Source organism: Sparus aurata, chromosome 17, assembly GCF_900880675.1.
Source record: "Sparus aurata chromosome 17, fSpaAur1.1, whole genome shotgun sequence".
NCBI lineage: Eukaryota > Metazoa > Chordata > Actinopteri > Spariformes > Sparidae > Sparus > Sparus aurata.
In genome coordinates, this window is record NC_044203.1 from 6,336,326 (window position 1) to 6,358,025 (window position 21,700).

The following is a 21,700-nucleotide window of genomic DNA, read 5'->3' on the forward strand; positions in this document are numbered from 1 at the left end:
ATGAGCATATGGATAGGATTAGCACTTTAAAAGTTACTAAACATTTTAGAACAATAGACATTTTTAGCTGCATTTGTCTAGGTCTGTGAGTGTTAGGATTTAAAAAGAAGTTATTAAGCTGTAGTTTATTCACACCTGAGGGTCAGAAAAGCTATGATGTACTGAGAATATGGATATATATGGATAATATGGATTTTCCATGGTGCTTAATAGGTTTTGTCGTGTTTAACCTTTGTTGGGTTTATCTCCTCATAAAAAAGACCAGTGCTTGTTTTATAACAGTGAGTCATTTGTAGTTTTCAGCAAACAATACTCAAACAGGAGGATATGGTGCAGCTGTTAGGGTTAGTGTTATGTGGATTGATGTGAGGGTTAGGGTTATGTGGATTGATACACATTTAGTTTAGAAGTTGTGAAAGACATCTGTGTTTATTATAATCATCATCTCCAAGTTGTCTCTTCAAATAATCACCGACAGTAACATTGACTAAGTGTAAAAATAGACAAATGAGGTTGATATTTGATGCTAGCTTTCATTATAACCTCCTATTTCAAACCTAAATGTATCCATTAGGCAATGATCTGCTTTGCCTCAAATAGTTTCCAAGCAGCTTGCATTTCTTTTCAAATTCTCCTTATTTACAAGTCATCAGTGAAGCAGCGGCCAGAGCCTGGAGGATAATGTGAACTTTTCTCCTCAGTTATTGACAGGCAGCATTCGAAGAGAGTGAGTTATTTTCTAAAGAGGGAGTTTTTCTTGCCTCGACCTGCAACATTTAGCTCGTCTGTCCCATTAGAGGGTGACCTTCATACTAATGCCGACCACAGCAGCCGGCACCAACACACAGGATTCAATTTGTGCTCTGCAGAGATCACAGAGACATAAAGTGCCAGTATAAATTGATGCATTTATAAATACATAAATACTGCTTAAAATTGTTTCTTTTGGATGTGACGAGCCTTGTAGATGTCCATGACTCTTTGCTCTGATGGAAAATGTGGTATTTAATCCATGAATTTCCATACTGTCCTCAGCCGGTCCACTCTCCTGACCTTAACTTATTTTGTTAAGGCTACTTTTCTAAAGGAGTGAACCGTCCACCTTCCACCACCTTCTCATGTGTGAAATACATTCTGCTATGCTCCCGTGAGGTGACCCTGAATATAGCTTCTCCTCCACACAAGTTTGCAATTCAACTTCCACAACATTTCAGAAGATCCAGCAGGCTGAAGTCACGGTTACAGGGCTGCCAGAGCACATGTTGCGGTGTTTCAGTCTATTGCTCCTTACAGCTGATCTCTATCTTGCTTTATCTTCCGTTGGCCACAGGAAAATTCAGTTATGCGGCATCAGTGGTTGTCAGCATGTGAGCCCCTCTTTTCAACACACACACCCGCTAAACAATCACACCAGCTGAACTCTTACCTATTTTCAAATTCCATATTCCCCACTCAATCCCAACTCCAAAGTATAAATCGGGGATTCTGTGAAGATCTTTTTTTTTTTTATCACAGGAGCTGATTAGATTGATTAAAAACAACGGCTGTGGCATACTTGCTCTGAGCTGTTTTTCTTGTGCTTGAATTACACAATGGAAAGCCAATTTAGTTATCCATCAGTCTTGCAGCATAATTCTTTAAGAGTTTGAATGTGCAGAACCTCCCTGCAAGCTCCCACTTTGAAGAACAGCAAATGAATGGTCAAAACACATCCGGAAATTTAATGTTGGGATTACTGCATTAATAGCAAGCCCTTTGCATGTCATTCCTCTGAGTCAAAGCTGCTCCACAAGCAGAGGAAATTAAATTGGTGGCATTCAAGTAGCACAGTGTTGACCGTGCACAAGTCAAGGTGTGAGACATACATTTTGAGGCTGTTGCCAATTTAAAGATATACTACTTGATGTCATTATCGCAGTCATAAGCAACAGCTCACCCTTCTCGTCTCTTCACCCAAATCGGTTAATCATTTAAGCAGTGAGTACTGATCATAAGCAGTTATATACAATTATGAATGCCATGTAATTTTCAGCCCAGTCGACAGGGTAAAATGTGGGTACCTTATAGGCTTTTTTCCATACTGACATCTCTATAACACCTGTCCCATCACATTAACATTACATGTGTCTGACCTGAGTATTATATCAGGAGGTAGAGGGGTGACAGGATCAAGCCAGTGACCGCATTTTGAGACTGCGTTTCAACATTTTTAAGCAAAATGCCACAGAATGTTTTTATGGAGAATTGTGGACATTTTTTGTAATGTAAAACAGGTAATTTTAAGCCAAAACGTGTTGTTTTCGTAAACTGCACCAATTGTGTTGTGCCTAACCCTCACCACATCATAAGCACAGTGGAAACTGAGCCACAAATGTTTAACAAGGAGCCTGAGTGTGAGAAGTGTTAGAGGCACCGGCATTCACCAAGGGTTAGGGTTGAACACGCTGACGATGTTGTACTGGTTCTGCACTTAGGAATTTAATTTAATCGATTTTGCCCGTTCAATATTTAATCTTTCACCACCTGCCCCTTTAATATTTATTCATCTGTACCCTGATCAGTGTTCTCTCTGCACAGCTAACTACAATTACACAGATGTTTAACTCATCCAGCACAATTATCTGTTTGGTTCTCGTCATTGTTTCCACAATTCAAATTGAAATCTGTCACATTCTTTACAACACACACACGCCAAGGTCCACAGATGCTTGCTGAATAGATTCGTCAACACACATGTGGCTAATTAAAGTTCCATCGGCAAAAGAAGAGAGGGGGAATAAAAGTAATCACAAGATATGTTGTCCATCAGACACATTCAGGTTGTTACTGTCCTGCCTCAGCAGTCTGACAGTGAGGTACAGCCATATAATGAGACTTAATGGGGCTCAGGGTGTTTCCCCCAGCACCCTGTATTCCCCTCTACACACGGACAGAATGACACAAAGTTGGGAGCCGGTCACTGTAATGAAAGGGGTGACGTCTTCAGTGACACCCAGCAGACCAGAAGGTCAAAGGATTTCATCTACACACGACTCAGATCAAAAATCTATCTGCGCCTCATCTAACTATATTCATCAATTAAAGAATCCACACTGTATTAAATTCCTGAGAATTCTTCTTTTGCTCTAGAGTGTCATTGCTGTCTCTTCTAGTGCATACACAACAAATAAAACATTGGATTATTCAACGAAACATGCGTCTTTCAATACAATTATATGTGGGTGTGTGTTTCTGTATCTGTGGGTGTTATTCTGTATCATGGTGATGTGACTGTGAGCCCGTGCTACCGACTTTTATTTCTTGATAAATTAAATGACTTAAACACTGGCTGATCAAACCAAATGTTTTATTTGAATGTCATGTCTGCAGAGTTTTTTTCCTTCTTTCTGCTCTTGTTTTCTCTGGCTATAGCCACACTGTGAGGTGCAAAGCGGCGGCCTTAACCTCCTGCCAACCGCTGGCCTCATCAATAAAAACACTGAGTTATTCAAAACAACTGGGCCTTGTACTGTGTAAAAATACATGCAGAATGATTTCATTTGATGAAATGATGCAGCTATAAAACCACGCAGATTTCAGCAGGAACAATTACTGTGAGCGTCACGTAGCTGCCAAGCGTTGGAAATGGATATGCTGTATTCCCATATAGTGAAGAAATATATGCATCTTTCCTTCTTTAAAGCTGCTTCAGACGGGATTTGAGGGGAAAATCGTGGTTCAACAGGTCACCCGGAATTTTGCTGACAGCTAAATAAAATATTCATCGTGTGTGTGAATGTGGAGGGGGCTTATACTGAAAAATGATGCACCATATTCTTCATAAGGAAACACTGAATGAAGCTACCGTAAAAAAAAGAAAAAGAATATTCATTGTGTGTGTCTCTCTCTTTTGTTTTTCTCACACACATGCACACACACCAATACCACGCATAAATATGCCGCACAACATGAAATCCCAAATAAAAATCAAGAAGACACACGTATAATCAGATGACGCAAATCATCAGATTTAACACACACACACACACACACACACACACCAAAGTGGCTGACATAAACTCATAAAAACAGCCCCACCAGCAGACAGTGTAAACACTGGGGTGTGGTGTGAGGGGCAGTGATCCAACCTTTTCAATTTGAAACTTTCTAAATAGCAACAAGTTAGAGGCTTCCCACTGTTGCCTCCCTATGGATTCATTCATATATTCATCTCTCCTTCTGGCAGCTGTGCATTTTAGTAGTGCAGGTCTGTGCCAACTCTTTGGATACACTCCCCTCAATACTATTGCTCCTAAAAAGCTTCGCAAATGATACTGCAAAAAAAAAATTAAAAAACACTCAGAACAGCAACTTTTCCCATTTCCCACAAGTGAGGAGAGGGGGGAAGAGCGAGTCTCCAACAGGTCGTAATGAGAGCAACATGCTTTATGGGGAAGAAAACACACCAGTCAAACTTTTAGGGAGGAAGAAGAAGAAGTAGCTCACCAAATCTCAAGACGTGTGGCATCCCATGAGAATATCCCACACAGTGTAATAGCAGCAGAAGAAGCCTGACGGTGCACCTGACTCTCGCATTAAATATCAGCAGGGAGGTAATCTTCATGGTGCTTGTGTGGTGCACAGGATTTTTATTCCCTGAATCGGTATATTCCCAAGATTTTTTATTTTTTTCTCTCTCTCTGTCACCCCTTTAATGTGAAGCAAGGCGGCTGCAATATCACGGCATGGTCACCACCAGCGGGCTGGGCAACGGTTTCCCCACATCCATTTGGCAAAAAAAAAAGAGAGAGAGAGAGAGAGAAGAAGCACTGCGTGTCCAGCTCACTGCGCCAAGAAGAAACAGCCCTCCGACTCAGCTGAGGAAGATGATGGTGGAGGTGGTGGTGGTGGAGGTGGCTGGGCATCCATGTTAGGCAGGGCAGAGCTTGAAGAAATCCATCTGGTAAAAGACAGAGATTGGAGGGGGGTGAGAGGGGGAGACTGGGGGAGGTTTGTGGAGATCCAGCGTGACCAAGTGAGCGTGTGAGTGAGCGGAGCGGCGGTCTCAGCAGCCTCGCGAGCCCGAGCTCCTCCTGCTGCACTGCCGCACAGCATCTGACGTCGAGCCAACACTAGTAGTGGGAGAGCGCACGGGCTGGAGCGGGCATGGTTCTCGGTTACTGCTGACCACACTTCGCCCCTTGATCTATATCGCCTGCTGAAATTGTCATGCCTGCCCCACTCCTCCCCCCTTCTTTCCTTCCTTCTTTCTTTCCTTCCCCCCAACCCCCGATGTCTTATCCCCGGCCAGCCAGCCAGTCAGCCGCCGCTCTCCCTCAGATTTCTCCACTCGGTTCGGTTCCACGGCTGGCAGCGGAGCGTCGCCGTGCACAGCCGTTAAAAAAACAAAAAACAATCTATGATTGTGAAAGATCGCCTGTGTGTGATCGGAGTCACTCAGGCTCGGACTCAGGTGAGAGCTCCGTGAAGCAAACCTGTCACTGTACACTCAGAGTGATGAATAGCCTCTGCTCGCAGCCGCCGTGTGCCAGAACTCACGTTCTGTCTATGGAATTATTACTTTTTTTATTATTATTATTATTATTATTTTCTACTTTTCCTCAGTCCGACAGTGTCACATGAGAGCCTCGGCGTCAAATTTCAATTTCATGTGTGTCTTTGACTTGTGATCACCGAAAATGTCACGCCGGCTCCTTCGCTTTCACTGTGGAATCACTGAGTGTGCCTACACGGTGCGAGAGCCGAGAAGAATTGAAGTGTGCTCTGTGGCCTCTCACCTGTTATTCACAAATAAAGCAGAACATTCCAGAAGGATTTTGGAATCAGTCAGGTCCGTTCTGCAGGATATATGGACACAGGAGCGCACATTACTGCTGTAGTATTTGGTAGGTGTTGTTGATTGGTTGTAGACGTTGAATGAAGATTTTAGAAGGGTTCATGTGATGCGTAAATGCCTGATTCATTCTACACACTTCACAACTCGGACAGGATCAATAATATCGCATTGTGGAGGTCAAAGTGATTTTTACCAGGGAGCTGATAAAAACACTGGCCTCTGGTGTGAGCTGACGGCGATATGTGACGTGGGTGTGAACCGGATTTACGGGAAAACTTGAAGGTATGAGGATAAAAAACGCCTCTGTTCCTGTTTATAATCAGTTCTCTAATATATCAAATATACGCAAGATCTAATTCAGCCCGTAAAGAGGGGAACATTTAGGCCACAGCTGATCGACTGGGTCTTGAGCGACCTCTCCGCCGTGTGTTTCAGCACCACGGACAGAGCCTCCGTGCCGCCTTCTATTCCTCTGGATTTTGCCAGCTTCTCCTGCTCGTTTGCCTCCTTTAATGAACAGCGGGGCGTTTGTGTTTGGACCGAATCCATATGATGATACAGTTTATGGCCAAAGGTTAAATATTGTTTCACTATACCGCCTGCGTCCACATTAACATTCACTTATTGTGGCCAACACCCAAACCACCAGCCCGACTGTCCAACATTTAATAAAGCTGAGATGAGCTCAGATGTAAATTATGTTCGCAGTGGGCTAAATGTGATTTTAAAAAGTTGACCTCGCAATTCTAATTAAGTGGTGAGCACATCATTTGCACTGGGGCGCAGTCCGCGCCTGGCACCACGTCAACTTATACGTTTATTTCCCTGTTTTTACCATCCGTGAGTTTCTTTAATTTCCCATGGTTTTGGAGGGGGAGCAGGTTTCCTGAGCCTGCCGGAAAACACACTTGACATGTGTTTGTCTCCGCATGCGATGAATAAATCGGCGCGTGATTTTAACTCTCGTGGAGGTCGCGTTAATACTGAGCAGCCCTGAACTGATACCCGCAGTTATCTTACAGTCGTGCGTAACGGTCAGAAAGGTGATGTTGGCACGGGTGCACGCTCCTCTGGACTTGTTTATATTCCACTATTTTTTGTACAGATGGAGCCACACTCAACAAGAGCCCTTTTGTACATTTGGAAAGGGCTTTTAAATTGGCAGAGCGCGGCCCCACCAGCGGCCAACGCTGCGTGATGATAAAGTTGATTTAAAGATGATGTGCTCATCAACTGTGGGATTTAAATGCGCGGCTCGTCGCCCCGAGTTGCCATCCAGCCCCGGAACTAGAGACGTTCTCTACGGATCATTCATAAAGCGGATCACGGTAAAGCATTTAACGAGCCCCATAATGTCTTTCAACCCCTCAACAGCGAAGGCACCGGCCCGGGGAGCAGCATAAAGGAGGAGGAGGAACCCGAAAAGGTGACAAGCGTCTCCAAATAGAGGTCACATCTCTCCGAGCCATATCAAAGCTTAAATCTGAGTCTGTTTCTGAGACATGTCACTGTTCTTTTCGTTCTGAAGGCACAGCTCAAAAACAGATGTGTCCCTATAAACTCACGGACGAACTTAAGACCTGACCGGTGAGGTGCGTAACGGTGATTTCTGCTCGTTTTGTCAGTTGGAAACAGTGTGAAAAGGCTCCTACTTCGGTCTCATCTGTCTCCAAAGATGTAACCTGTTCCTGAAAAGACGTGACGAGTGACAAAAAAGAGAGGAGCGCAGTAAAAGCATGAACATATATGTAAAGTTTGAAAGAATGGGCTTACCCTATGTGGAGCTGGAGCCGGGAAGAGTCACCAGAGCAGCACAAAGAAGTTGATTTGTTTCTATGGAGGAGCCGAGTCGCTTCCCCCGCACTTGCATCTGGTAGCGCTGCGCTCCGGCCGTAGGGGAGACACGCCTCCTGTCGGACGGCAGGACTCACTGCTTAAAGCAACAGGGGGGCACACGGCGGACCAGGGGACTCTCCGACACCGAGGCTGCAGCTTTCCCCGGCGGAGGACACTGGGTGTCAGGTCGGACTGAGGCACGTTATCATCCTTTCTTCGCCCCGACACCCTTGTGGACGTACGCACTAGAATACCATGGCAATGCAGACCGCTCAGATCTGGGAGACAGAGGCGCTAATTGGATGTAAAGGTGTGGTACTGTCCGCGCTACCGACGGTGAGCCTCCGTCTGAGCTCGTAGAATGGCACAAAATGTCAGGAATCTGAATAAATCCGTCTTATCGTTGGATATGATATCAGTAGTAAAGATGACCTTTATCAAATAACATCAGTCAGCCGTCAGTCCCACATATTGTATTGGACACATTTAATGTGAGCAGGATGCAGTTTAATTCGCATTTGTGACGAGTCAAATAATTTTTTTTAGAAAGAGACGATGGGAGGGCACTGGAGGACGCTCCGTGGGAAATTACATTAAAAAAAAAAAAAACAGATTTCAGGAGATCGGACTGTTCGCGGTGTAGTGGATGAACCCAGATGTTTTGATTCCTCAGACTGAGCTGTTGAAAAGAGCCGGTTTAATTTGCATCTGTGACAAGCTGCACTCTGTGTTTTAATGTTGTTTGTGTAATACTTTATTTTACAGGTCCAGATATGTAATGTTAAATCGGTGAGAATCACATTTTAAATATCTTAAATGTTTTTGAAATTACAAGGCAGACGCATTGCCCCAAAATGTATTGAAAATAATCCCTATTTCATTTGATAATAAGATTCTGCTATTTTCCAACAAGCAGTTAATAAATAGTTGGTCATTTATTTCATACATTTCCAGGACAATTCCAATTGGTTTCTGCTTAAAGCAGACTGTGCAGTTTTAGAGAAGAAATTCAGATGTACCTACAATATTAATGAGGTCATAATACAACTCAAAAACATTTCCCGTAAGTGAATAAACAAGCTGTTCTCAGGTCCCAGAACACTGTTTGAAGCTGGAAAGGTGGTAGGTTCCGCCACATATAAACAAATTGAAACAGTATAAATTGTGTTATCCTTTAAGCTCAGTTTGTTTATTCAGTTTATTCAGTCATGAAAACACAGAAAGTTAGATTTTTTAGTTTACATAGTAAACATAGTATGATTTACAATAACAGTCCCCACTGCTTGCGGTGTGGTATATTTGCCAAACTTAGCTTTTGTTAATCCACAAATTCCTCTTATGAGCCCAAAATTAAGGGTATCGATAAACCTAGAAATCTGTATCCAAGTACACTCAACATTCCCATTTCTCATGTTCAATATTAAAACAAACTCACACACACAAACTTGTTAAGCATCTGCAGAATGTTGCTTGAAGAACACTCGTACCCACGTTATTAGGAGATAAAAACATTTGCAGATAGTAAAGAATAAACTGAGGAGGAGGATCAGTGTAGCTTATGATGATGCTTCTTTTATTATCTTTATCAAATATCTGCTCTGTTACCCATCTTTGCTCCAAAGACTGAATTACTGAATTACCCAGGGCGAAGGTTATCATGCATCTGTGACAATAGAAATTAAATTGTTGTTTATGGAAGAGGGTGTCCCTTTATCATCGCGTTATTTTTTTCTTCTGAAAGGTTAGAAGCAAAGAGCAGCTAAAAGGGATGCAGTCTTGCGATTAGTCCTACAAACAGTGAGCAGAGGTCAGAAGTTTGGTGGTAAATTATACTAAATGTACAGACCCGCTGCTGAGGGTTCAGTTGATGGGGAACCTTTTTGGACTCGTGAGTTCTTCCCATCTTCCCATCCCTCACTGTCAGTGTTTTCATAACAGAGTAAGAATGTTACAGTCAGAACACCGTACAGTGTAAAAATAGAGCTTATATTTATTGTGTGTGCATCACACAGGCGGTATTATTTGAAAGCAAATGCAAATATCAATACAGTGCAATGTGTGTTTGTGTACGAAAGCTGTTCAAAGCTGAAAGATTGAGCCAAAAATAAAAAGTCTTTCAGTGTGACGGTTCTTCAAGTATTTATTTCCATTAGAACTGTAATCCTGCTAGTGGTGAACCTTAAGTCATTTGGGACCCAAGGGAGAAATTCCCAGAGGGCCCGTCCAAAAAGCTCTCTGCACTATAATGTTATAAATAATAAGCCAAAAATGAAAAACTATACAAAATGCCCACATTTTTCATTTTCAGTGTTCACACTAGTAGACATTTTGAATATAAATGGCATTAAAACCAGAACAATTAAAAAAAATGTATACGAATACCTAAACAGCTTCATTTTTTTCACATTGTATATACATATTATTATAAGGCCAGTGATCATCAACACAGCAGCTGCAGTGATTATGAGGCAGCAGAGGTGCACAGTATAGTGCATTTATGAACAGTTTAAGAGGATTTATAGTTGTTATTGCGAAATGTGGCAATATGAGGGGCCATCAGGGGCCCCCTTTCACAGATTTCTTTGGGGGGCCACAGACATTTACTTCTGGTCCCTTCTGACAATGTTTCCTGCTAGTATGGAGTGAGCAACACAACATCCTCACATGTTACTCTACTGGTTTTTATGTTGCTGTTTCGGCCAGGTATCCTTCAACCTCAGCGGGGTTCCAACCTGATAAAATAAAGACTATATTAACAGAAGAAAAATTTCAGAGGAAATTGAATTTCTTACCAGGTTTTTAGACTGATTTTCTTTATGTGTGGTCATGGTAGAAGCAGATCATTTCACAAGCAGATCACATTGATTAACATAAAAGCCTAGTATCAATGCATCAATTGATCTAATAACCATGGATCATATGGCGATTAATTTCTCCCATTGAACTGGTGAAAAAGTCTGCCTGTGTGGTGAGAAGCTTTTCTCTGTTTCAATTTGTGTTTAGAGAACATGTGACAATATCTTGACATTAGCTAAGATAATGTCTTTCAACTCTGAAAATCTTGATACATCTTGATTTGCCTAGAAGCTACTGGAATTATCTCCGTGCCTGAATAATTGACTTGTTACGATAGAGGGATTTTTTTTTTTTTACCACTCGACATGAATACTCCTCTCATTTTGTTTCACCATACCGGGCCAATCAAAAGGCACGGTCAGCAGTGAGGCGAACAAAGCGAGGCCATCAGACAGAAGTAACTGCAACAAGATATACAATTTAGTGGCGAAGGAGCACATCCCTGCAGTGATGGAGGCCTGGTCTGAGGCCACAGTCTGGAGCTGAAATGAAAGGAAGCTTTGATCGCCCCACTCCCGTCCTGCACCCCCCCCCCCCCCCCCCCCCCCCCCCCCCCCCCAGTGTGCAGCATGAAAAGTTGAATTGTGGGGGCTACAAATAAATAGTCAATGACAGTTCTGTGATCCAACAACCTCTACCACTCTCACCCATAAGATACAAACGGGAACCCCTGGACACAGTCAACTAAGATAAGAATTTTTCTTCCAGTCTGGATGAGAGTGTCGTAAATTTGAACTGATTTTGGAGGGTTTCCAAATGGAAATGGAGTGTAACACAGAGAATAGACAACTTTTTGTAGTAGATGCTACTGATTCTGTTTTTCTAGTGATTTGGGCCAAAACTCTAGATCAAAATAACTGTATTCATTGTAAAAGTCAACAATAGCAACCACAGCTCCACTGTACAAAACTATAAACACACATTTACATTTCCATGAAATAATGAGATACAAAGAATATTAATTGGAGAACAATTCTACAGAGGACATCTATAGACAGTATACATCAGGGTTACATAGAGCCTGGCCGATATTGCTGTTAAACCAAGCTGCATTTGCAGCAGGCCCAAAGAACTTCCTCACTGTAGCGACACGAGGTCCTGCCAGTATTCCAGATCAGTTAGCACCAGCAGCTGTGACGCAAAGCTTGCCACCTAACTTCACGATCTGAGGAACACCAAGCAAGGTAGCACCGAGCTGCTATCCTTGCAAAGGAAAGGAGTGAATCGCTTCCTCCTCTGCTGACTTTCATCAGTCCTTGCACAGCAAGAACAGCATTCAACATTGGAATCCCAACGTTCTACTGCAACCACCAGCACCTTTTCTTTAAAGACTGGTAACGTTGAACTGGGCTTAGATAGCATAGCACGGCTAAGCACAGGACTTTCTCTGTCACTCTGGCTGATGTAATGCACATGTGTTCAATTTATGTGTCTGTTCACTGTTTTGGTGTTATTGTGATCTCAGGTCAGGTTATTGGTAGTTTGCTTTCCTAGACGGCTAATTTGACGTTAGTCGAATGATGCTTCACGCAGACTCAGAGTCTCTGCATGCAAACAACCATCTTCTATAACCTGGCATAGCGTCACTCACACTCACACACATACACGCACACAAACACACACACATTTCTTGAGCTTGGAGCATATCACACCCACATGTGATATCAGGGACCACCACCATTGTTTCTCTATTCTGCCAGACACACACACACACACACACACACACACACACACACCTATATATAAATAGTACATATTAGTTAGATTGTGTGTTTTTAACTTTGTGTTAATTAAAAGACATTTGAACCTTCTTGCTGTCTATTTAATATTGTATAAGAGTGAATGTTGTCAACCTCTACACTGTCAAGAACTCCCAAATCCTTCAACCATTACAGCTGTTATGGTAATTTTGGTTGTAGTTATAAAGTTAATTATTCATCAGAGTTATAAACAATTTAGTACCTTTATATGAGACCGATTTAGTAAATTTGCTACGTTTTCCCTTCTCAAGGGTAGTGCCCTTAGGTGATCTAATGTAAATTGGATCATATTATTTATAATAATTAATAATTATCCCTGATAATCATTAATTATTATTGATTTTTAAATTTAAAAATTTAAAAATTTTCAAATTTAAACTAAAACTCCCTTTTAATGCTGCATAAACAGGACTTAATTATGCCTCATGTAATGGAAGGCCTAACAATTATATTAAAGCAGTATTTCTGGTTACAAAAAGAACCTTGTTGTTTTAAATGTAATCATCTCTGCTGTGCACAGGATATCTTTAAGTTTGTTTGGATAAATGCATTTATCCTTTAGAAACTTCACTTTTGTAAAATACACAGTGTGTGTGTGCATTTGCATGTGTTGTGTGTCCCTCTGTTTGTAGTCCTTTCATTTAGGCATTTCTGCTGTAGATGCTGCCATGTGTCATTGAGATGGATGCTGGCCAAAGCAAGATAATGGATTCAATGTAAAAAGCTTGTTAAAATGATTGTATGATTGTACCTGGACATTACAGAGGCTCCCTAAATAATAAGAGGGGTAGCTGACACCCTTGTCATGGTTTTGGTTTTCAGTTTCCTGTTTTATTTTGGTACTAATTTTTGACTAATTCCCATGTGCTATGGTTTGCTTTTTTTGATTGCCCTATTAGTTTCACCTGACTCTTATTGACTTCCCTTCCTTGTGTATTTAAGTTTTTGTCTTTCCCTCCCTCTATGTCAGTTCATCTGTTTCCTCATGTCAGTCCTGCGTGTCCTGCTCTCTTTCCTCTCCTTTTTCCAGTCCAGTTTTGTACCTGGTGTCACTATCTTGCTCCTGGTAATCTCTGTCCTTGTTTCTTTTTTTTCTGCCTTTGCTTCCCAAGTTTCACTCTTTATAGTCAGTTATTTGATTTTGTGTTTCTTTTTTCCCTTTTGTATTTACCTCCAGTCTGTTTAGATTAATGGACTGTTTTTCTACCTGTCTGATTTTAGGTTTGAATGAGTCGGTGGTCAGCTGTGGTGCAGAGGTACTTGTATTACTCGACTATCTCCTGGCCATTGATCTCAAGTGTCCCTCAGATAGGGAACTGTCCATGATGGAAATCAATGACTAGCTCCTTGGTCAAAGGAGTCTGCTCAGAACACGATCCGCCCTGTTGAATCCAACAACTTGATCCGAGATGTTGTGGTGAAGACAGGTTTCTGAGGTCACCACAGTCTCAGATTTCACATTGTTTTGCAGCCTGAGTCCCATTTTGTCCATTTCCTTTTACTGTTACCAGACATTAGCTAGGAGCTGTCTTGAGCTGTTTAAAAAGTCAGGTTGGATGGTTTAAAGACGCAGTGGGCCATGATCTCAAAGTCCGCTGCTCTAAGTCCTGTCTGCTAATTCATGCGCCACCATTACCATAGCAAATAGAAGCTTCAGCTTTCCTGAAAGTATACATGTAAATACGTCCTTTATAAATAATTATGCATATATATATATATATATATATATATATATATATATATATATATATATATATATATATATATATATATATATATACATATATATATATATATATATATATATATATCATATATATATATATATATATATATATATTATGTGTTTTGCATAGCATTAAGGATTTACAAACTTTTATTTTGTTATGCACCCCGCTGTTGTATAATGACAAATAAATTACCTTGTTACCTTCCTGGTCCGTACCTTGCTATCAGTAATGTTTTGTTCAGCTTACAACAGTTTAAAATACCTAAGGATAGAAAAAGGGGAGTCGTGGCTGTATACACAGATGCAGGTGTGACATTGCCAGATGGTGCGGTGTAAACAAGCTGTAGAGCAAGCTAACCAAACTCTCTGGGTAGACACTTTGGCCTAAATGTTACTGCTGGAGCTTTATTCCAGGAGAAAGGCAAGAATCCTTCACATAAAGCTCACAGTGACCTTATCTAATCTGAGTGGGGTCCCGGAGACAACTACAGAAGGTTCTGAGTCAGCAATTGTGTAATCAAGCCAATAGTCGGTGTCGCATATCAGGATGTTATATTTGCTCATAAATTATCCAGTTTGTCCAGCCACTACTTTGTCTTCCTGTTCGCAGCCTTCCCCTGGTTGTGTTATGATTAACTCCTGTCAATCATCGAGGTGCAGGACTAAGTAATCCAGATTTAGCAGTATGTTTTTCCAAATGTAATACAATATCGGCTTCCAGGAGCACTTGTTCCCACGAGTATTGCCTGTACTGACTGGATTGTCCAAACCAGGAACAACATCAGTAGGGAAATCCATTTCCTCATGAATGTCACTTGGATGCAAATCTTAATGAAATAATCCATCTGACGAATGTGTTTTATGGGGCTCTTGTGAGAATCACCCCTGTAGTTGCACCTTCACAAACAAAAAACAAAGTTAGTTAGTTAGTTCATACTGAGAGATGCATCGCCACATGTCATGGTAAAAACTGTTAATAATAGCAATTGTGAAATGGGAGATTGTTGAGAAGGTGTTTGAATCAAGTCATAAAAGTCAGTTCAGATTAATAATAGATCAGAGACAAAAAAATCAGTTGTTTGATGTTACCATCTTTCCATGATGGCACCTGTTCTGTTTACTGTGAGGTATGGTCAAATTAGACCTACTTCCCTTAAAAAACATCCTCACACAGCATCAAGGATGTGATGTGGAGGCAGATTCGTTTGCGAGATCACATGATCATGTGGTTCTGCAACAAACCATCTGGTGTGTCAGTTGAGGTTCCAGTGTGAGTAACCAAAGCATCTTGAGCACATCCACATAGTGTATTCTGAGCTGTGAGTCAGCTGAAGCTGGTCAGCAGATCACACAATAACAGGAGACACATGCATATATGTACTATTGGGTTTAAACTACAGTGAATATCTGTAGGTAAGTGTAGCATGACAGTACCTTTTCTCCAACCCAACCCCCTGCATCCATTACGGACCTCTCCTGATCACTGTATGGTATGGGTGTTTGGACCAGAAACTAATAATGTGCATAATGTAATACAATATTTAATAGAAAATGATAACATAGTATCCTGCCTTTAATGAAAAAACATGTGTTTAGTGGAAACTTTGTTGTATACACTTAGAATATATTGAATGTATTATTACAATATATGTCAAGTTACTTGAGAAACAAACAAACACATATTTTTTTATCCAGGTCTGAAAAATGAAGCCAATGTGTAAGTGACACATAATGGTCAGCAGCAGGCGACTCCACTGGTTTCAGAAAGAAATGTGTGTGTAAGAATATAAGAATATTAAGCTACTTCTCATTTGATTTATTATCTAGGTAAACACTTTCCCAAGTCAGTCATTAGTATCAAGTCTTCCTTAAGGCCGCATGGGTACTTTGCCCATGCATCATGCTGTTATTGTTTTAGCCCCTTTTATTTGACTGGCGCTAAATGCAGTTTTGACAGCTTTGCCAATTTAATAGCATAACATTAAAATACTGTTTAGATTTAGGAGCCCAAATCTGATGGCCAGATTGGTCAACAATCAGGTTATGTTGTAGTCAATCTATTATTGCCTTTAATATATATAAATGATGAATTAGTGGATGATGAGTCTCCTTTCAGTCCCAGTCTTCATCAAAGTAGACAGCATGACACACACAGCTTCCTTGTCCAGGTCATTTTTCTGTCTTCTATCATCTCTTCTGTCATTGAGACACTTTATTCTGCTGTTCTTTAACCTGTCCAATGTGACTTTATTGTAAACTAATTACACTGCTGTGGTGACAGAGACAGACTGACTCTACTTTGATAGCTGTTTGTGCTTAATTATGCAACTGTTTACTACGAGCTGAGAGGAGATCAACAGAGGTCGGGTTTAACTCCACTTCCAACTTTACTTTATGCTCTTTACAAAGCTCATTTTTTGAAGGTAGGTCAGCTCAATTTATGTGAATTATTAACATTAAAAACACCCAGTGCTCCTGGTGATCCGTCAAGTTCAGAGGCTATTAAACCAAACTCGACTCTAAAAGCAGGTGCTTTATGGTAGGCCCTATTTTTCACAGTAAAAACTGTAGTTATTACTTTGCAATAACAATTTTTAATTCACTTTGATCTACAGGCACATTTAGTACACATGTTGTTTACACAGTAACATAATTAACTAACCTGTGATGAAGTGTTTGACACAGACGGACATGTATTGACTGGCCGGGTCTCATGGTTCACCATTTTCTTCCTCTACTGACAGCCTGAAGCCACAGAGCTCTTCTCTTACTGCCCCTTTTAGGCTTCTTGCTACTAGCTGTTTTCTGTTTGGCGCCAGCACTTTCACAGCCTTTGTTTTCACCCAAACGGGGGCGTGGTCGTTCTGCCTACAGGAAAGTGATGTATGGCTGCTCTCATCTATACAACGACCAGATGCTTCTCAGGATCAGTGATACTGAGCAGAGGAAGGAAAAAATCTTTAAGAGCCATTTGAAAAGTAGCTTATTCAGTTCATCACAGAGGACTGACAGTTCTGATAAGACTGTGATATGATGACGAACTAATAAGGTTTTATTGGTGCAGGGTGAGGAGCCATTTAACTCATTACAGAGCCTTCCCCAGGGAAAATCAAATAGATGTCATTCATCCTCTTACAAGACACTGTACCATCCAAATGATTTAGAAGCTGATATTTTGAGTACAAAGTGACATAATTTTGCTTTAAGGTCATAGTGAGAAAATAAGAGAGGAGAGCGTCACAGACAATATACTATTAGCTTTAAAATATGTACTATATATATATATAGCTTTATTTATATGTCAAATTCCATACATAAAGGCACTTCAAGTACTCAAAAAAGTATATGTTTTGTCTGCATAATGACTTTTTGGAGTATACAATATCTTTTCCTTGTTATCCTGTTAGATCATACTACATGTTTAAGTCATGCTTATAGTAAGTGTAGTGAACATCCCAGCGGCCTATTTGCTAAGACACTTATATCATATAATCCCAACATCCACAATTCCATTGGGCCCTTGTGACACGTCACACTCTCTCCCCAATCTCTCTGTCCTAAGTCTCTTTATACTTTCAACTATCAAATAATAATACAAAGAAATCCTAAAAAGTATAGAATTAGAGATTGAACTGCAACAGGAGTTCTATTTTTCTAACTGATCAATATTTGAATCAAGGTGCCACAAGCATAGGGCACTGTAATCAGTTCTCGGAGAAGGCCAACAAGTTGTACAGATAGTCATGTATCACAAACAAACAGACAGACAAACACATTCATATCTGTTTTCACTTCACCTTAATCACACATCATCAAATAATCTAAAATGCTGCTTTGATTTTGACTCTTTAAACTGTATTTTTCCTCTATGTCTCAGTGTGTTGGAGGTCTGCTGTAGTGGAAATGAAAAGCTGCTGGTGATATGTGTATTTACAGAGAGGAATTAGGCAGTCAAGTGCTCTTATTGCTTGCATTTTCAGCCCATCACTGATTCAGCCATGTCGCTGCTGTAGCCACCATTGCAGTTTTCTCCAGCTGACACCCTGACATATAAAAGCCATCAAGTGTCAAACTTAAAAGGGTCAATTTTAATATATTCTGCTGCACACAGAATTGGTCCACAGTTCTGTCAGAGTACTCTCATAATTGCTTTAAAAACTCGAGTCCAGTAACCATTACTCTGTGAAATACTGTAGTTTAGAGCGATTGACTGTTTTCAAAAACAATCAAGAAGTTAATGAAGTAAGCAGGATAATAAATGGAGCTGGGATATTACCCTAACTCGCTGAAATTGGCTTCATGATTTTCACTTTTTTAAAAGAACTTTCAGAGGAGCCTGAAATTCATTTGAGGTTCACCAAGCAGCTCCAGGTTCAATACTGAGCCTCTAAAGGAAAGTACAACCTGATTCAGAAGACTTAATAAAGGCCTACCTCGGAAGGAGGTAGATGTGAACACAGGCGGTGTTCCAAATCGCATATAATTTCCTTTTAATGTTGCACTACAGACTATAGAATTTCATTAAAGCTTGAAACAAAAACCCTTGGTTACGGTTGGGTAAAGGTTGTAGTTAAGGTTAATTAAAGGATGGATGTTAATTGCAGGTCTTTGGCTTGATGCAAACTCTGTTGTCCTGCATTAATCTATGCATGACACACCCATCCACTAACCTGACCTCTACACCTTTAAATTCCACCTATCTACAATAATAGCACCCTACTTCCATCATTAGCAATGAGTCTCACTATACTAACTCATCTGGTAACCCTGGGAGGTCTCTACAATGCATGTATAACAACTGAATAGAAATTAAATATACACAGCCAATGTGATAAAACATTCATTTTGCTGTCAGTAAACATGCCCTTCACTATCCCCTAGGTGCAGTTAGTAATTACTACCGCTAACTCAATATGCAGAAGTGATTCCCTTCAGTACAAATAAACCATGTACTCTGACAATACAAGAGAATAGTGTAACGCAAGAAAGCATCTGACTCTATGGACATGATGAATGGCTTAGCTAAACATGTTATATAGCTTGCTAAGTAGATTCATTTGTGCAGTCATATTTAACAGTATCTAAGAACATCAAACATAAACCATCATCACCATATCAGTGATGATATTAAACACTTCTAGACACTCAGTGCTATATATATGAGCTAGACACCATTCCTTGTGTTCTAAGCTAAAGGTGTAATGTGGAAGGTTTTAAAACGATACATATACGTATAAAATCATCAAGAGTTTGTTGAGAGTTTTCAGGTGTTCTAAGTATTGTGTAAAAGAAAATATTAATGAAGTTAGCATTCTAACCAGCTAGCCCCTACCTGTCTTGTCTTGTACTACCACTTCAAGCTTCTAGTCTGGACCACTAGCTGCGTGGCTAACAGAGCTAACAAGCTGTGTAACTGTAGTTTCAGGTAGCAGCCGTTAGAAGTCACTCTGTTTATATACTGCACTATACTACCTCATTTGTTTGTTTTCAGCTGACCCAGAATGCACTGGGTTTCTTCAGACTTTCCAATGGTGGACTACAGGGCAGAAAATTTTATCATCACACTGGAGTTTATTTCAATTTTCTTATACTATTTCAGCACTAACTTCTTAAAGAATATGGAATATTCCCAATACCATTTCATACCAAGGGAACTGCCACAACATTGAAGGCATCACATTTCAGATATTTCCAAAAGATACATTTAACAAGTCTTGTGTATTGTCTGTTAATAACAACAGCATCTAAGATAATTTACTTTTGGAGAAAGTGGTGCTATGTTGGCATTACAGTTGTGTATGAGTCAACTTGCTGTCTAAAGGAAAAAACACAGCTAGTACTGGACTATCAATGCTGCAAATGACTATAGAATCCATTTTAAAAATCAGCATTTATGTTTCAATATTTCAACACTTTTGACAACTCTAGATCATTTTACCTTAATTCTTTACACTATACTTTTGCTGTAAAATAATACTAAGTGGAAGACATAATGTTGATTTGCATTTGTGATAAACAATTTTCACTCAACAGCAGCTGGCACACGGAGGTAATGGCTGTAATGTGATCGATACAATAGTTGTGATGCAGAGAAGATGTATTGTTTGAGTGTACTTCAGTGTGAATTGTCATCTGGTATTAACAGACTTCAACATTTAGTTGGCAGTGTGAAGTATATAGTGACTGAGTATGTAGTAGGCAGTTTGCAAGTGAGTGATTTCGATCACAGCCCATAACTCAACTCAGAATGGCTAAGGACTCATCTAGGACCCAAGAGCACTGTAGGCTGCTCTAACGATGCCTGATGGAGAAATCTGGTACACTTACATCAACATCAGAAAACTGTGAGATTCAGAGGCATCTAATATGGATGTAATAGTTTAAAGTACGTAGTGTGTTTGCGCTGGAAAAGGAATCAAATTAAGCATAATTCAAAAAGACTTAAAAACAATTGTAACTAATTTGCAAATGGTAATTTAAAAAAGTTTGTATAAAAAAGAAAAATGTCTTTTTTAAATATTCAAGTCCAGTTTGATTGATGTTAACATATTCCCTTATTTTCATAAACACAAAACGTTAACATTACATTCTTGTCAAAAAGCAAAAAGAGAAAATGGGTGAAAATGTATACTTTGACTATTCCTTAACATTATATATTGTTTATAATTACGAGCTAAATATGCTTTAGGGCTTAACCCTACATAGATAAAAAAGACATCAGTCAAGAAGCCCCTTTGCTGGATCTTATGTTCCGTTTTCTTTTCCGCTTATCCGTGAGGGTCGCGGGATGTTGCCGCTTTTCCCCCCTAAGGGGTTGCGGGGCTTACTGGGGCCAAATCCAGTTTCATTCTATGGGCGTAGGCCAGGGTTCACCCTGAATGAGTCGCCAGCTCATCGCAGGACCCTTACTGATGGCAGTGGCTGCCTTCACACAAGGTGCCAACTGCACATCAGGAGCAACTTTGGGGTTCAGTATCTTGCTCAAGGATACTTCGACATGTAGCTCAGTCCCGCCCTGGGGAGCCGGGATTCGAACCAGTAATCTTCTGATCACCAGTCAACCAGCTCTATCCACTGAGCTACAGCCGCCCCAACTTATGTTGTCACTCAAATAATGGCACATAAGACAACAACAAGGCAGGCTGTACATTTTTACAAACAAAGTTTTGTCTTTAGAAGGTGTGCCTCCTTTGGTCAATTAATCAATTGATTAAGTAACTAGGAGGAATATAAATCACATGATATAGTCTTATATCTGAAAGTTGTAAATTCTGATTACATTGACATCTCTGTCATAAAAGAAAACACGATTACAACTTAATTTAAAATATATATTGAACTACTAAGGAACATGAATGATGAATAAGGACCACTAAACATTATGTACTGTACACATGTACATATAGAGTGGATGAATGATAAGACGTGAATGAACTGTAGAAAATCAATTGCCAACAAAATGAACAAATTCATTAAAGGGATATTCCGGTGTAAATTTAATCCATGGTCTAACACACCGTGAAACTGTGTTAGACTCCCTCTCGAGAGATCAAGTTAGCAGACCGCTAGTTTTATCAATCTCAGAAACGACCGCACGACAACAATACACTGCAGTAAATGGATCCAAATATAAACCGCCACCAAAAAGCCACAAATAATGCTCAGAACAGGACCAAACTTCAG

General features: G+C 40.3%; 1 protein-coding gene and 1 long non-coding RNA gene across 5 annotated transcripts in view; one reads left to right on the forward strand and one right to left on the reverse strand.

Moving 5' to 3' along the window:
* Positions 1–8,204, reverse strand: part of grik2 (glutamate receptor, ionotropic, kainate 2) — a 327,295-nt gene extending 319,091 nt beyond the window's left edge. Inside the window, exons 1-2 of one of the 4 annotated variants that reach the window (XM_030394698.1) lie at positions 7,610–8,193; positions 4,486–4,939 (exon numbers count right to left, since the gene is read on the reverse strand). In XM_030394698.1, the coding sequence (XP_030250558.1) occupies positions 4,486–4,603 (118 nt within the window). In that variant the 5' untranslated portion in view covers positions 4,604–4,939; positions 7,610–8,193. Of the gene's footprint in view, positions 1–4,485; positions 5,052–7,609 lie in introns of those variants that run through there. The other 3 variants (XM_030394701.1, XM_030394702.1, XM_030394700.1) reach the window with 3 other exon arrangements.
* On the forward strand, positions 5,229–9,797 carry LOC115567847 (uncharacterized). The gene is made up of 2 exons (XR_003981274.1): positions 5,229–7,262; positions 7,365–9,797. It is a non-coding gene; the product is annotated as an uncharacterized LOC115567847 (long non-coding RNA).
* Positions 9,798–21,700: the final 11,903 nt, after the last annotated feature.